The 16,197-nt window shown below is 44.4% G+C and overlaps 1 protein-coding gene across 1 annotated transcript; it reads left to right on the top strand.

The window, feature by feature from the left end:
* Positions 1-397: 397 nt before the first annotated feature.
* On the top strand, positions 398-5,492 carry LOC144507953 (serine/threonine-protein kinase pim-3-like). The gene is made up of 6 exons (XM_078235551.1): positions 398-892; positions 1,232-1,338; positions 1,476-1,526; positions 2,032-2,395; positions 3,738-3,914; positions 4,045-5,492. The coding sequence occupies exons 1-6, from the start codon at positions 805-807 to the stop codon at positions 4,227-4,229; spliced, it is 972 nt and encodes a 323-aa protein (XP_078091677.1). The 5' UTR covers positions 398-804; the 3' UTR covers positions 4,230-5,492.
* Positions 5,493-16,197: the final 10,705 nt, after the last annotated feature.

The raw sequence follows: 16,197 nt of genomic DNA, 5'->3' as shown, positions 1-16,197 counted from the left end.
GACGCTGATTGGACGGGAATCCCCGCGCTATGCAAATGAGCCTGCTCTCTCCCGCCCCTCTCCCTCCGCCCCCGCCCACCCCCCATCCATTTAGATTCAGCGCCGCGAGCGAGAGAGCCGCAGCACAGCGTGCTCAGACACTGTAACCCTGACACCGTCTAGTACTATGGAGAAGTAGTTCCCGTTGGTTGTTTGCTCACCTCCTGCACCCCCCGCCGCCGCAGCAGCTAGAGAGAGGGGGGGAACTGGATTCGCTGCTGGAGGGTGGTGCCTCCAGGGTTTTTAGAGCATTGCATTGGGGGGGGGGGGGGGGTTGGTAAAAGGGGCGGATTGATTCCTCAGTGCCCAGCTATCCGCCTCCCTCTATAGGAGTTGAGAAGTTGGTTTGTCCTCATTTAGATTAGAAAAGGCAGCAAGAGAGAGAGATCAGGAGCAGCTTCTGACTTGCATTAAGCTGCAATCCAGGGAGCGGCACAGCGTACACACACATACAGAGTGTGTGTATATATATAGAGAGAGGAGAGACCCAAGGAGCAGGCACGCACGCACCATTCATTGGGATTTACTCGCCTTGCAAGCAACATCGCGTTCATTTTGCTGGACTTGGGAGTTACTGAACATTTTCCTTCATTCTCAATTTTTTTAGTGCTATTTTTTTCCCCCTTCTCGCACTTTTCTGGGAGGAATCACCATCTCGCCTTTTTTTTTCACCTATCCCCCCCCCCCCATCTCCTCCCCCCCACCCCCCCAAAAAAGAAGCGTTTATCTTTTTAAAGATTTGGACGGCGGGGATTCCACTTTGCGATGCTGCTCTCTAAGAAGATTGGATCGTTTGCTCACATTTGCAGCCCCAACAGCATGGATTTGCCGGTTAAAATCCAGTTACAGCAAGGTAATAACAACCCCGGCTTTATATTTTTTTATATGTGTGTGTGCATGTATCTAAATGCTATGATTATATAATTATATAATACACATGTATGGGTGTATGTATAGATTTATAGCTCGGTTGTTTGGGGAAATGGTGCATTTTGCTGGTAGCACTCTGATGTTTTGGGGCTGGCTTGAGGTTTGTTATGGGTTGTATTGTGTCGGTGAATTTCGCACGAGTTGGCAATTTTTTTTGTAGACTAGTGTTTGCTTTCAAGTGATTAAAATAAAAGTTTTATTTTGAGTGCCGATATTTATTTTCTGGCTGTACAATATTATTTTTTTCTCTCTCCCTGTGCAGTGAAGGAGCGGGAGCCTTTTGAGAAAGTCTATCAGATCGGGGCAGTACTGGGCAGTGGAGGTTTCGGCACTGTCTACAGTGGAGTGCGGCTCAGCGATGGGCTCCCGGTGAGTCTGCCTTAGTACTATTTCCCCCCCCCCCCCCCAATGTTGCATGTTAAAACATTAATTTTTTTCAGTGTTCCCTCCCTTCTTATTTCCTCAAGAGCTAACTAATTTCTGGTCTTTTGCTTTATATTTTATAGGTCGCTGTCAAACATGTAGCCAGAGAGAGAGTGACCGAATGGGGATCACTAGTAAGTTCTATGTTTACAATGATGATTTAACATTGGGGCGCATCGTTTAACACACACACACACCAGTTGTATACGATACTTTGCAATCGATAGTTTCTATTAACCCGGCTCATTGCCAATAGTTTTTTTGAATCGCGTTATAGCTGTAAATTAAACCCCTATAGCTTTTATTTTTTTTGGGGGGGGCGGGAAACAATTTCCCATTAATTTTCATCTCGAAGTAGTGTTGCTGCCAATACTAACGGAGCACATCAAAGAGGCAAATGTTGGAAATAGTGAGCGAAGTTTTTAAGGAGTGTTTGTAGTGGTACATCCAGTTCTTTTAATGGGAACACTTGACATTTTCCCTGTAACGAGACTAGGACACGTTGGAATATTTTGCATGTTTGGAGGCGTGAGTTGCTGTAGTTTCAATGCGCAGTTTAGCCAGCGGCATTTATATAATTTTCCCCTTTTTTTTCTCTCTCCTTCCACCCTTCCCCTATTTTTAATTTTCTTTTTGTAGAATGGCAATCTGGTCCCCCTGGAGATTGTGCTACTCAAGAAGGTGGCCGGAGGATTCCGAGGTGTGATTAAAATGCTGGATTGGTTCGAGCGAGGGGACGGCTTCTTGCTGGTCATGGAGCGGCCAGAGCTAGTCAAGGATCTGTTTGATTTTATCACCGAGAAGGGAGCCTTGGAGGAGGAGCTGGCCCGGGTGTTCTTCAGACAGGTCCTGGAGGCGGTGCGACACTGCTACAACTGCGGGGTGGTTCATCGGGACATCAAGGACGAGAACCTGCTGGTGGACCTTCGCTCCGGGGAGCTAAAACTCATCGACTTCGGTTCAGGGGCGCTGCTGAAGGACACAGTGTACACCGATTTTGACGGTAATGCACCATTGCAGGCTGCTCCGAAGCCACTTCTCTTTATGCATTGCTATCAGCCAGTAAGGTTCCTCCCCCCCCCCCCCCCCCCGCCGACTGTCTCTAGCCTATAGGAGAGCCAGTGAAACCCTCCAGACTGTCTCTCAAGCCTCTGAAACCCCCAGTCTGTGTTGCATTGAAATAATCTCCCGTTCATCACCTAAAATTAATTCTACCGTGTTAACCTTTATTTAAAAAAAAAGACTTTCTCAATGCTTTAACTGGGCGGAGATTGAATGTTTCTGCCTTTGATCTTTCTGGATAATTACATTCTGGCTCTGCATTGCTAGATGTGTTTTAGGGTGCGTTGTGATTCAGTGCGAGGCTGCCGGAGTGATGGAGCTTATACAATTTATTTTTTACAATGGTTTTCCTGGGGAGCCGGATTGATGTTTACCTCCCTCACCTTGTTGTGAAACTCGAGCCCTTCCCGTATTCAATCCGTTGCTGTGGGTGTGTGTGTTTTTTTTTGCACAGACCTGGCTCCACCCCGCTCAGTCACTCCCAATAGCCAAGCACGCACTCATCAATTCAATGCTCAATAACAATACTACCTCCCTCCAACCTGGCTCCGAGAGGGGCTTTCTAACCGGGAGTCTCCTTATCAGTCGGTGCAGCGAAGGGTCCCCATTTCACCTGAGTCACAAGTTGCTCTTATTTTATCAGCCTTTTATTTCCCCCCCTTCTCTCTTTCCCCCCCCTTCTCTCTTCCCCCCCCCCCATTCTTTCCCCTTCTATTTTTTCTCTCTCTTTTTACGGATTCTTGCTTTTTCCTATTGCATTTGTCTTTCTCCTTCTGATTCCTGTTCCCTTTCACCCCCCCCAATTTTTTTACCCTTTCTCTCCCCCTTCCTCATCAATTTTTCTGATCCTTTCTATCTGTTCTGCTCCCTTCCATTAATTTTTCTGATCCTTTTTCAATCTATTGGTCTTTTTTTTTCTCCTGCTCTTTCTTCCTCCCCCTCCAATTTTCTGATCCTTTCTGAAGTCCCCTTCTCTTGATTCCTGCTCGCTCTCTTTTTCTCCCTCCATTTTCTAGGTTAGAATCACTCGTGTCTTTTCTCTGCTGTGCGGAATCCCACCATGTGAGGGCTTCCTCACGTTTGTAAACAAAGGAGTCAGCTGACTGCCTCACTGCAGGGATTTGAGGCTGTACCAGCTACCAAGGCTGCTGCAGCTCTTTCTAACCTTTTTTTAAAACTACCTCAATTGCTTTAGAATTTATAGGGTGTCATTAGTTTTTTTTTGGCGGGGGTTGAAATCCATTCTGAATTAGATTTTTTTTTTCCCCCTCTGTTCTTTCCAGGCACAAGAGTCTACAGCCCTCCTGAGTGGATCCGTTACCATCGATACCATGGCAGATCAGCCACTGTGTGGTCTTTGGGAGTGCTGCTATATGACATGGTATGTGGGGATATCCCTTTTGAACAAGATGAAGAAATCTTGCGTGGCCAAGTGTACTTCAGGAGGAGAATTTCTTCTGGTAAGTTTCTTTTCAAGCAGAACACTAATATGAGGTGCTTCACTGCTAACTAACTCTACAGTCGCTGATGTACTTAACTGAATGTTTTGGTTCCTTGGTTAATTTTATACTTTTTGTCACCCCTCCCCAGAATGTCAACATTTGATCAAGTGGTGCCTTGCCCTGAGGCCTTCTGAGAGACCCATGCTTGAACAGATCTTTGACCATGCTTGGATGCGAAAGGCAGAAGTGGTTAAAACTGAAGACTGTGACATCAGGCTGCTAAGCCTAGGCCATGAGCATTCGAGCACAAGTTCAAGCAAGGAGAGCTTGTGAATGATCAAAATGCCTCGCAGCAGGAGGGGAGCTATACACTAAAGGACCCTGTGGTGGTGCCACCAGCTTGATGTAGGAGGGGGATAATAGTTGATTTGACATCCAGTCCTTTGGGGGTGGGGGGTGGGTGGGGGGGGAACTGCTGGTTACTGTTCTGAACCAATTATTTCGTTTTTTGGGAACGTTAAAGTTTGGGTAAAGCAGGCCGGTACTTGGCAGTGACTGACCTTTATTTTTTAGCAAAAAGTGACCTCCAAAACAATGCAAACTCTGCTCTCTTAGAGCCTGGACTAAATGTTCTTTGCTTTCTGAGTGCCTTTTGAAAGCTGCTTAATTCACTGGTGATGGAATACTTGAACACATTCTGTTCCCCTTCTATCTTTGCTGCTCAGAATCCTTCAGCCTGCACAACTACAAAAAGGTGTGTACGGGGATGTCAAGAACTTTTGTCTGTCAGCAGTGTTGGTTTTCCCTTTTTTAATTTTTTTCCAGTCATCGCAACCACTAGGCAGAAGGCCCTCTTGAGTGTCTCTCTCTCTCCTCTTCCATGAACCTGCGAGTTTTATTTGTATGTGGCCGAGGCACGTTGGGGCATGGTTGTATGCACAATCAATGCAATTCAAGGACACTTTCAAGACTGTATATTGTATGAAATGTAAATTGTTCCATTATGTATTATAATCTGGTTTTTATTTATTTGTATTCTGAAAAGTTAGACTGTCCACAAATTTCACGTGGCTATTTATTTGTTTAATTTATTTTAGAAAATTTCCAACACTTGTTCTGCTTTCATGACGCCAGTTTGGTTAGTCTATGATATATTTCTGCATTCCTGTTTTTTTTCTGCATTTTTGAAATACTGTGCAGGTTTCAGTGGATGTGTCATGCTAGTGGAAGGTGAATGGAAGCTTGTGTCCAAAAGCTGTCCTTTTCAAAGGGCAATAGATGGATTTTATTTTCCTCCAACTTGGTATTTAACCAAGATACTTCATGGCTGTTTGTATTAGAAGTGTAAAGTAATACTGTTTGAAAGGTTTTAAATTATTGAAGTTGTACAGTCTCCATCATTGGCTTAGGAAGGTAGAGTGGCAGTCGACCTTTTAATTTATTTCAATAGCTGTGTTTTGTGCACTAGATCTAGTTGCATTTATGCAGCTTAGATTTGGGAGTTTTTTTTTCCAGTTTAACTGTGTGAAATAAATGATGGATGGAGAACATATTTTTTTATACAAGCATTTCAATTAAAGTTCACTTTTTGTACATAAGCTTGTGTGTCAATGAATAATGAATGAAGGTGTGGTGTTCTCAAGAGCCTTTTCCACCCAAGTTTACTTATTTACAAGTGCACCATTCCAAACATGCATGTTATCACTGCTAATGTGTGTACACCTAAAAGCAGCTGGAGAAAGCCAATAGTCTTAACCTTCCTAGAGCGTTGGTATGTACCTTGTGGTTTCTTTAGTAATTTGGGATAATTTCTAAGACTATCCCATGTTTTTGCACCTCTTTTAGAAACCCAAGATTAAATTTGTCCAAGTGACTTTCAGCATTACACAAAAAACAAATCTTCAATTTGATGTAAACCAGGGATCCAAGCATTTCAACCCTGTCTTGCAATTCAACCATGGGAGCTCTGCTAAAATAGTTGTGGGCGTGGAGGCCAGATCGGATCTGAATTGGCTTGCATGGAGTTGAGCAGAAATTAGTATATTTCCCTAAATGCATTGTCGCTAACAGTAGGAAGACTTTGGGAGTTCTCTGATTCTAATCCAGTATGTAAAATACAACTGATTGGCCTTAAACTGAAATCAAGTTGACTTTATCAAATGCTACCATAATGATTAATCACTAGCAAAAAAAAAGCCAACTGTAATTGTGCTTGCAGTCTATAGGTGGTGCTGTTGCAGGCAAAGCGTGTCTGACAGCGTTGCTGTTTTCATAGTATATTTCCACAAAGCAGTTTCAAACTTGTGCTAATTTCAGCACATAGTGCAGTCTGCTGCTCTTTTTGATTCTCTTTATATGTGCCATATACTGCACTCCCAACTGGGCAGGTGAGTGGAAGATCTGTTGGCAGACTCTTGCTAATTGCACATCCCCTTCCCCAGGCAATTTATCAATTGTCTTGAGTGCAGTGCCAATTGCTGCACTATAATTGCACAGCCCTTCTTGCACCTCACCTAAAGTGGGAGCATTTTCGGGGGGGGGGGGAAAAAAACTGATTTCTTTAGCAGCATGAATCCTCAATGATAACAGATGGAAACTGGCCCTTCCCAAGTTCAGACTGCATTAAACTAATTATCAATCTCATCTAACTTAGCTCGGATCAGTTGACTTGAGCATAGCCCTGCACCAAATTTGTACCTGGTTGAACTGTGTGGTTCCGTATCACCCCATATACCAGTTTCTACTATGAAACAAATCTTGCATATGTACCACAAATATGCAAGTCATAATCTATGGCTAATTGGCAGAACTAGTATCAATAGATATTGGTGCTACATTTAAAGGGGGAAATGGTCCTGGGAATCGTAGAAGGCATAGGGTGGACCATGCAAAGTTCTGCATTACACAAAAAACAAATCCTCACAATTTGATGTAAACCAGGGATCCAAGCGCTTCAACCCTGTCTTGCAGTTCAACCATAGGAGCTCTGCTAAAGTAGTTGTGGGCGTGGAGGCCAGATCAGATAAGATTTTGGTGTGAGTGTGGCAGGCAAATCCCTTGGTGTTACTGCATGTAAACTGCATTTTGGCACTTGCTTTCTTTTGACAGCAAGAAAACATTCCATCGGGTGGTATAAGTCACAAAGAGGCTGGTGAAGTTTGGCTTACCCTTTAAGTTGTCAGACTTTACTAGAAAGGTGCTTCTTTTAAAGCAAGATTGTATTTATTCCCTGATAATGTCTTTAAAAATAATACAAGAAAAATCAATAAATTGAACACAAATGAGAGTGGATGACAGACCCTAATGGGGGAACTGTAATGAAAATAAAATGTCAAAGGAAACTTGACTAACAACCAAAGTATCATTCCCTGGCGGTGATGCTGCATATAATTCCTTATGGGAACAAGAATCAAATTATATTGTGGCTGATTTGTACCTCAACCCACAATCTCCTGTCTTAGTTTTATATATTTCAACACCCTTAAAGATTGACAAATTTCAGCTATTAAGGCTTTGATTAACCCAATATCCACAGTTTTTTTGAGGACGTAAATTCCAGAATGTCACCCTTTTATACAAAAACAATGCTTCCTGATTTTGGTCCTGAATAGACTAGTGTTAGTTTTGAGATTATGCACCCAGTGTTCTGGATTTCCCCATCAATATTCTTCGAGTTTCTTTAACCTATTCTTCATATAACGCTTTAAAATCCCAGATCATTCTGGTGAATTTGTACCGCAACTCATCCAAGGCCAATATATCCTTCCTGCCTGAGCTGAGGGCTCTGAACTGAATACAGTACTCGGGGTGTCTGACCAAGGCTTTATATAACATTTTTTCAAGCATATCTTCACATTTGTTTCCCCTTTGGGGAATAGTTGGGATGTGATGGCAGGATTCCTGGCTGATTATCAGCCCACTGAACCACATCATGAATAGTCCTTCTGTGGCTGGCAAGTGCTGGCCTCGGACATAAACCCAGAGCTTCTGACCCAGAGGCAGGGAATGGTGCCACTGCACCGCAAGACCTGCCATATAACTTTGGTGTCGCATGCTAAGCCAATGCTCATTTGCATAACTGGTATCATTTAATGAAGTATCAGCTGCTTAAACTGTAACTTTACCGTGAGAAAAATTATTTGTTACTTGGTCCGAATTGATAATCTCACTTAAGCCATCAAAATGTTGGATGTTAGAATCAGAATTCCTATAGTGCAGAAGGAGGCCATTCAGCCCATCGAGCTTGCACCGACTCTCCAACAAGAGCATCACACTCAGGCCCTATCCTCAGAACCCCACGTATTTACCCTGCTAATCCTCCTAACCTACACATCTTTGGACTCTAAGGGGCAATTTAGCATGGCCAATGTACCTAATCTGCACAACTTTGGACTGTGGGAGGAAACCAGAGCACCTGGAGGAAACCCACGCAGACATGGGGAGAATGTGCAAATTCCACACAGACAGTGACCCTAGGCCAGAATTGAACCCAGGTCCCTGGCGCTGTGAGGCAGCAGTGCTAACGACTGTGCCACCGTGCCACCCATATTGGAAGGAAAAACAAACTAAGCTTATTTACCTCCTGTCAGTTCTATTTTGACCAATGTACCAGATCACATGAAGCCTCTGACAAAATTAGATCTAAGTCCTTGATTCCACTTTAAAGTTATAGCAAAGAGAGTCCGCGCAAAGTTCTTCTAATCACAGACATTAGGTTGGCTCAATGGAAGTCCCATATGGCAGATCCTGTTAATGTGTATGTATAATCCCCTTAGTTTCAAATCTGATGGCATTGGGTAGAATAACACATCTTACACAACTGCCAAAGATAAAATCACATTGATCCTGTTGTACCCGACAACAGCTTTCACTTATTCTTGCAGGAAAAGTCAAGAAGATCCATCAGATAAACAATTGGACGGTTCATAAATTACCGCACAGTTTTTGGAGTTGGAGTGTTCATGTGGAAGGAAAGAGATGAGAAGTTGTGACCTTGATGTGCGTAAAATCGGCTTTGTTTGCCCTTGTCTCAATGCTGTGAATATAATGTCATCATGGACCATCCATTACCTCCTTCAGTGAAGAGCTACAAATAGAAGAATTCCAAACAGATTCAAATTAACATTCAACACAGGTTATTTAGAACACTTGCTTTTTCAAAGCAGCCGACCATTATTTTCCCAAATTATTTTCCAGAGTTTCATTGACATCATCATCACCAAATAGTACATATCAGGATTGTTACTCAGTATTACAATGGCTAGAGGGTAGTTGCATTCTCAAATGCTTTCCATCAACAAAGTCATGCAGTAATGTACTTCAGGTCAATGTTATATATAGAATAGGTTGTCTTTCTGAAGTTGTAAATGATTTAGTATGCTTAATAACATCATAACTATTGAAAGTAGAGTTTACATTGCAAGACTATGAAGATGGCGAGATGTTTTCCAAGAGCTAAGTATAAAAAAATTACAGATTTTGGTTAATTGCTTAAATTGTGGTAATTGATTCAAAGTCCCAAGGAGTAATTGGTGTTTAGTGTAAATGAAGAAAGCCAATTCTATTGAGATTTTACCACTCGCTAATATCTTCAATTTTAAAACAGTAATTAAAATAAAATTGATGTATATTGCTAAAGCTGAACATGCTGTCCAGATGTTATTGAACTTCTATATATCTGTGTATCTTTTCACACGATCCTTGATTTCTTTTAAACAAATTCAAGTTACTAGAGGTTAGGAATTTGCAGATCTGATGTAATGAGCTAAGTTGAGTCATAGAAATCCCTACAGTGCAGAAGGAGACCATTCAGCCCATCAAGTCTGCACCAACCATAATCCCACCCAGGCTCTATCCCCCGTGACCCCATGTATTTATGCTGCTCATCCCCCTGATGCTCAGGGACAACTTAGCATGGCCAATCCGTCTAACCCGCACATCTTTGGACTGTGGGAGGAAACCAGAGCACCCAGAAGAAACTCATGCAGACACGGGGAGAACATGCAAACTTCACACAGACAGTGACCTGATGCTGGAATTGAATGCGGTCCCTGGCGCTGTGAGGCAGCAGTGCTAACCACTGTGCCACCGTGCCGCCCATTCCTAACAGAAATCATAGAAACCCTACAGTACAGAAAGAGGCCATTCGGCCCATCGAGTCTGCACCGACCACAATCCCACCCAGGCCCTACCCCCATATCCCTACATATTTACCCACTAATCCCTCTAACCTACACATCTCATGAAACTAAGGGCAATTTTTGGCATGGCCAATCAACCTAACCCGCACATCTTTGGACTGTGGGAGGAAACCGGAGCACCCGGAGGAAACCCACGCAGACACGAAGAGAATGTGCAAATTCCACACAGACAGTGACCCAAGCCGGGAATCGAACCCAGGTCCCTGGAGCTGTGAAGCAGCAGTGCTAACCACTGTGCTACCGTGTTGCCCATAACTAAAAGGAAACTGCTAAAGAAGGCAGGATTCAGACGATTAACCAACAAATTGCGAAGATCTGTAATGATGGATTAATGGGCTGGATTTTAATGATTCGCAACACATGGATTTGGCAGTGGGTGATAGAGAACAGACAAAATTGACAAGAGCATTGGGAAGCAGTGTCAACTTCCAAAGTTTCACCGTGGCACGTTCGGCTGCGTGTGAGCAGTTTCATTGGGAGGGGTACCATTTCATGCATGGGAATTGCTCAGTCAGAGTGATTCAAGAGTTTTTAACTTTAATTTCAGATCCACACTTTTCTGAGGCTTCCCGGGACTCATCAATGGAAGCAAGAGCTGTGGCAATTTAGGAGGTTGAAATGCTGTCATAGAAATATGCCAAGAAGTCCTCAGTACTGACAGCTGCTTTTTTGCCCACCAGTGAGGAAAGGTTTGTTCAAAGCATGTGTGCTGACAGGTTACTTTACACACTTTGAGGAAGTCATCTCCACTTTGGTGGTTTGCAGACTTGATCTTCGCTTTGGAGCTTTGATTTATCGGATCAGCACGACTCGCTTATATTGCTTCTTATTGAACATCAGATGAGGAACAAGGTGACCAGAGACAGGGCCAGCGCCAGCAACAGCTCGGAGGCCAGCAGCTTCACAGGGGAGAGGGGGGCAGCAGAGAGGTGTAGCTAGCATGAGGCCATACATAACACACAGGGGCTACAGGCAAAGGTACCCAACCTCTCTGAATACCAGTGTCTCAGGAGGCTCAGGCTCTCCCATGAGCTGGTGATGGATATTTTCAGCCTCCTGGAGCAAGACTTGTTTCCAGTTGGTTCTGGGGACCATACTTTACCAATGGCTGCTAAAGTCAGCACCATCCTCAATTTCTTTTGCTTCGGGATCCTTACAGGGCATTGATGGAGACATTTACGGTATCACAGTCAGCAGCCTGCAAATGCATAAAACAGGTGCCTGTTAGCGGGTCTGCAGCTCTGCTGGTTTCCCATGGGTGGAGGGCATCATTGATTGCATACACATGGCAATTAAAACACCCATAGATCACCCAGGAGCGGTCCTCAGTTGCAAGTGCTTCCATTCCATAATTGTGCAGCTGGTATGAAATCACAGAGAGCTCTTTATACAAGCATGCAAGATTCCAAGGCAGCAGTCATGACGCTCTTTCTTCCTGTGCTACTCCACCCTCCTAGACACCCTTGTACCTGGAAACAGAGTTACTGTCTGGCTGTTTGAGGATAAGGAATACTCATTTAAAATGTGGCTGATTATACTTCTCTGAGACCCGAGAAATGAAGCCCAGGAGTGAATTCCATACATCCACCAGTTGTGTCATTGCATAACCCATTGGCATGCCGTTGCTTGGATACATATGGAGGAATCTTTCACACACGCAGCCTGGACCTCCAGAATAGTTGAGGTTTGCTGCACTCTGCATAATATTGTCCAGGAGGAACAAGGCGCAGAGCCTCTTCAGAGGAAGAAGATGAGGAGGCAGAAAATGTTGAGGGTGATGCACCACCAGTGGTACACATTGCTGCTCCCTAATTATGGCGAGATCCACTTTGGTTCCACCAGTTCACCCATCTCACCACGTCATGCAAAAGCAACCTTTGGCAATGCAAGCCCTCCTCACCCCACCAATGCCCCCAGCATAAAATGCTCCTGCAAATCACCAAACATCCCTTTCCCATCCTCCCATTGGTTACCATCAATTCAGGATTGCCATGCATCATCATGGAAAGGTCACTTACCAACCAATAATCAAGAGTAGGAAATATGGGAAAGTGGTGCACAGTGACATGCATCAAATGAACAAATGAGAATTAGCTGTACAAAATGTGGAAGGCCCCCATGTGCATACCCTTGTGCAACTAGAGACTTTTACCCTTTGTTTTTCTAGAGCTTCTACATAGTGTAACCCCTGTGGCTACAGCAGAAATGCACCTCTGCTCTGACTACTGAGCTGCTCTTGGTTGACATCCTCTGGGTTTTTGAGGCAAAGACTGCTCCAGCTACACCTGTGCCTGGATAGATTCAGCCGTAAGAACATCAGGGCAGCATGTGAGGCACTCTCTGCAGGGGATCCGGAGAGTGGGAGAGTAGTGCAGTTCAGGCAGGGGTAATGGGTAAGAAGTAGAATCTTTGAAATCCCTTTGAAATGATTCCCCTTTTACCATCATCATTCTCATCACACAGCTGCACTTTGCTTCTCCCACTTTGCTGGAGGACACTTTGATGCAAATATTTGAGGCACCCAAGGGCTAAAGATAGGTTATCATTCATCCAATTTAAGATGGTATCCAGAGGCCGCAAGCCCTCGCTGAAGGTCTGCAGGTACTTGTTTGATTGCCATGTTTGATGCTCCATGCAGATGGTCACTCTAGTGATGGCAGAAGACAACTTCACAATGACCTGTGACAGCATCCCACTTGCACTTGAGGTTCTTCCTCCTCCCCTGTCTCTGCAATCAGATGTTTGAAACGTCTGCCTGTACATTGCACATTTCTGCTGCTGCTCCATAAATATCCTCTTTATAACAAGCCCTGCAGTACAGCCTCTGGTGTGGGCTGTCAACTGTTGTCACTAACTTGAAGATCTGCTCTTATTTGCTTGTGGAGTATGAGTCACCATGTGGAAACCCAAATATCTCTATAAATAGTCCCACTGGGGTATGAATATCTAAGTTGATGCATGGACTGCAGAAATATCAAAGTCACACATTCTTGGATGGTTTGAGCTTTGGAGTTCAAAGACGTCAACCTCTTCCTTCTGAACATGTGGATGAACTGTGCGAGATATAGGAAGTGAATGAATATTATCAGGGTAAGAATGTTCAAAGGCATCATTATGTATATGATCATATTTTGCTTGCTATTGACATTAAGTTAACATGGATGAGTGTTGTAGGCCATGTGACTGCCTGATATTTAATTCTGTCACTAATTAGATGGTAGTCAGGATGTGGAGATGCCGGCGTTGGGCTGGGGTAAACACAGTAAGAGTTTAACAACACCAGGTTAAAGTCCAACAGGTTTATTTGGTAGCAAATGCCATTAGCTTTCGGAGCGCTGCTCCTTCGTCAGATGGAGTGGATACCTGCTCTCAAACAGGGCACACAGAGACAAAAAATCAAGTTACAGAATACGAATGCGAATCTTTACAGCTAATCAGGTCTTAAAGATACAGACAATGTGAGTGGAGGGAGCATTAAGCACAGGTTAAAGAGATGTGTATTGTCTCCGGACAGGACAGCCAGTGAGATTCTGCAAGTCCAGGAGGCAAGCTGTGGGGGTTACCGATAGTGTGACATGAACCCAAGATCCCGGTTTAGGCCGTCCTCATGTGTGCGGAACTCGGCTATCAGTTTCTGCTCAGCGACTCTGAGCTGTCGTGTGTCGTGAAGGCCGCCTTGGAGAACGCTTACCCGAAGATCAGAGGCTGAATGCCCGTGACCGCTGAAGTGCTCCCCCACAGGAAGAGAACTGTCTTGCCTGGTGATTGTCGAATGGTGTTCATTCATCCGTTGTCGTAGCGTCTGCGTGGTTTCCCCAAGGCGGCCTTCATGACACACAATAGCGCAGAGTCGCTGACTCAGTTATGAGATGGTTGAAGGGCCATCTTTGGTTGTCTAACTCTCATTCATATTCTGATCTCTCTTGTCTTGCAAACAGGGAAGGAAAAAGTATTGAGAGTAATGGCATGTGTTCATTTGACGAATGGGGAGCATTTGTTGAGGTTGACTTTAATGGAGAGACATGACAAAACATTAGGATGAGGCTGTGTATCAGTGGTGGATGGATATATGGGAAAGTGAGGAAGTGCATATAGGGGGAGAATGAGCGCATCTGCAAAGTAAGTTGAAGAGGAGTGATGTTCTGGAGTGGGAGTGAATAAACAGAGTGAGGGGGCTGGAGTATTGTGCATATCAGGATTTAGGTGCATGTTCACCACTCATGCTCTGCTTAGATCATTTCACAGCTTCCTGCTTTGAATATAGGTGCCTGACACTATGACCCTACTGCTGGCCCTCTTAGCAACCTCCGACCACATGTTATAAAAGCAAATTACTGTGGATGCTGGAATCTGAAACCAAAGGAGACCTTTGAAAAGGGGTCATCTGGACTTGAAACGTCAGCTCTTTTCTCTCCTTACAGATGCTGCCAGACCTGTTGGGATTTTCCAACATTTTCACTTTTGGTTCCTTCCGCACATTCTTTACCTTAGCAGCTGGCTTCTTAACCTAATTGTTGGAGAAATGTATCTTTATCCGGCTCCTCATAGTCTTATGGTATTATGGTCTCATTGCCCCAGCAGCCTATTCTGGCAGGGACAATGAAGCAGGTGAGTCTTGAGTTCATTGAATAATCCTTTTTCTCTTCCACCCAACTCCAACTGCTTCACCTTGCATGTTTGGACTGTCCCTTTTTAAATACTGGAGTCAAAAGCATGTCATGTGAGTCATCATCATGCCTGCTGATGCTAATTGGATGGGAAACCCAAAAGTCAGATGTTAAATAAGTGGTTGCACTAAAAAGCCACTGAAAGACACACTTCACTTATTTCCTGTTTTCTACGTGCTGTTCGCCCCTATACCCTACATCCATGCATTGAAATTCAGCCCAATGGAATTGAATATTAAACTATTTACTGCATTAATCAATAGAACATTGGTTAACCAAAATTATTGGTTTGCCAGTATGAATCTAAATATGGCAATTGATTAATTGTACTGATTCCTAATATCATCAAATTTGATTATCTAGAAGTAAAAATTAATCACTAAAAGCCTCATGTACTGTTCTATTGACGTTAAAATTTGTGTCTGATAATGGGCACTTGGTCAGGGAATGTGGACTAAATATATCCAGGTGTACAGCACTATTGGCTTTATATAAACATAATAAAAGACATGTATGTTGCCGACACCAAAATCGACATAAGGTCACCATTATAGCTGGTTCTTTAGCTTAATTATGATTCAAAAACTAATTCCATGGGCAAAAATTTACTCTGGACCCTAGGCGAGTTCTGCGGAGGGGGGGGGGGGGGGGGGGGGGGGGTGGGGGGGGGGGGGTGGAGGGGAGGTGGTGTTGGCAGAAGCGTAAAATTAATGAACGGGATTCCAGCTGGGATCCTGCCTGCCCAAACCCAGGTACAGTTTCATACTAGGAGTGGGGGGGGGGGGGGGGGGGGGGGGGCATAGGGTGGGAAAACTGCCCTTTCACCTATTAAGACCCGTAAATAGCCACTTAATCACCTTATTCTGCCCAGCCACAATTTTTAGGCTGGTGGGAGCAGGTGCAGGTAGGGTGGGAAAGTGACATTAAACCTTTTCCCTAACTTAGATGGGGAGGGAGTGGGGGTAAAGCCTCACTCCGAAGGCCCCCTTAAAGTTGGAGCATCCCCTGCCTGGGACACTGGAGCGCTGGGACCTCCTCCCCTCCTGGTCTATTTCTAGATGCCCAGATCACCCCCTCCTGGCCTTCTTGGGCATCCCCTCGCCTTCCAACCCCAGGGCCACCAAGATCTGCCTTTTCAAAGGTCTTGGGACTTAGTTCCAGGCAGAGCACTGCAGTACCACTTCTTGCCACTGCAGCGCTGTGCATGACCAGGCTGAAGAGCTCTCACAGGCAGGACTTCCTTCCAAGGGCAGGCGGATGTCTCGCCCTCTGCCAATCAACACTCAAGTGTGGGTTAAATGGCAGTGGGAGCTCAAGAGTTGGCGGCTGTGTGTTAGGCACTGAATCTTGGGATGGAGAGCGCTGATCTCTCACCATCCATTAATTCTTACCCTATGTAAACATGGTCCTACTGTGATACTGTGGCACCTAGTT

Source organism: Mustelus asterias, chromosome 19 (genome assembly GCF_964213995.1).
Source record: "Mustelus asterias chromosome 19, sMusAst1.hap1.1, whole genome shotgun sequence".
Classification (NCBI taxonomy): domain Eukaryota; kingdom Metazoa; phylum Chordata; class Chondrichthyes; order Carcharhiniformes; family Triakidae; genus Mustelus; species Mustelus asterias.
Note: the sequence above shows the minus strand (reverse complement) of the source record. Positions and strands in the feature narration are given on the sequence as shown.

What these genes read in the sequence shown, in the direction of transcription:
- LOC144507953 (XM_078235551.1), top strand. Translation starts at nt 805, where the DNA reads ATGCTGCTCTCTAAGAAGATTGGATCGTTTGCTCACATTTGCAGCCCC. An exon ending in TAAAATCCAGTTACAGCAAG is followed by an intron (nt 893 to 1,231) that starts GTAATAACAACC and finishes CTCCCTGTGCAG; the next exon opens with TGAAGGAGCGGGAGCCTTTT. An exon ending in CAGGAGGAGAATTTCTTCTG is followed by an intron (nt 3,915 to 4,044) that starts GTAAGTTTCTTT and finishes ACCCCTCCCCAG; the next exon opens with AATGTCAACATTTGATCAAG.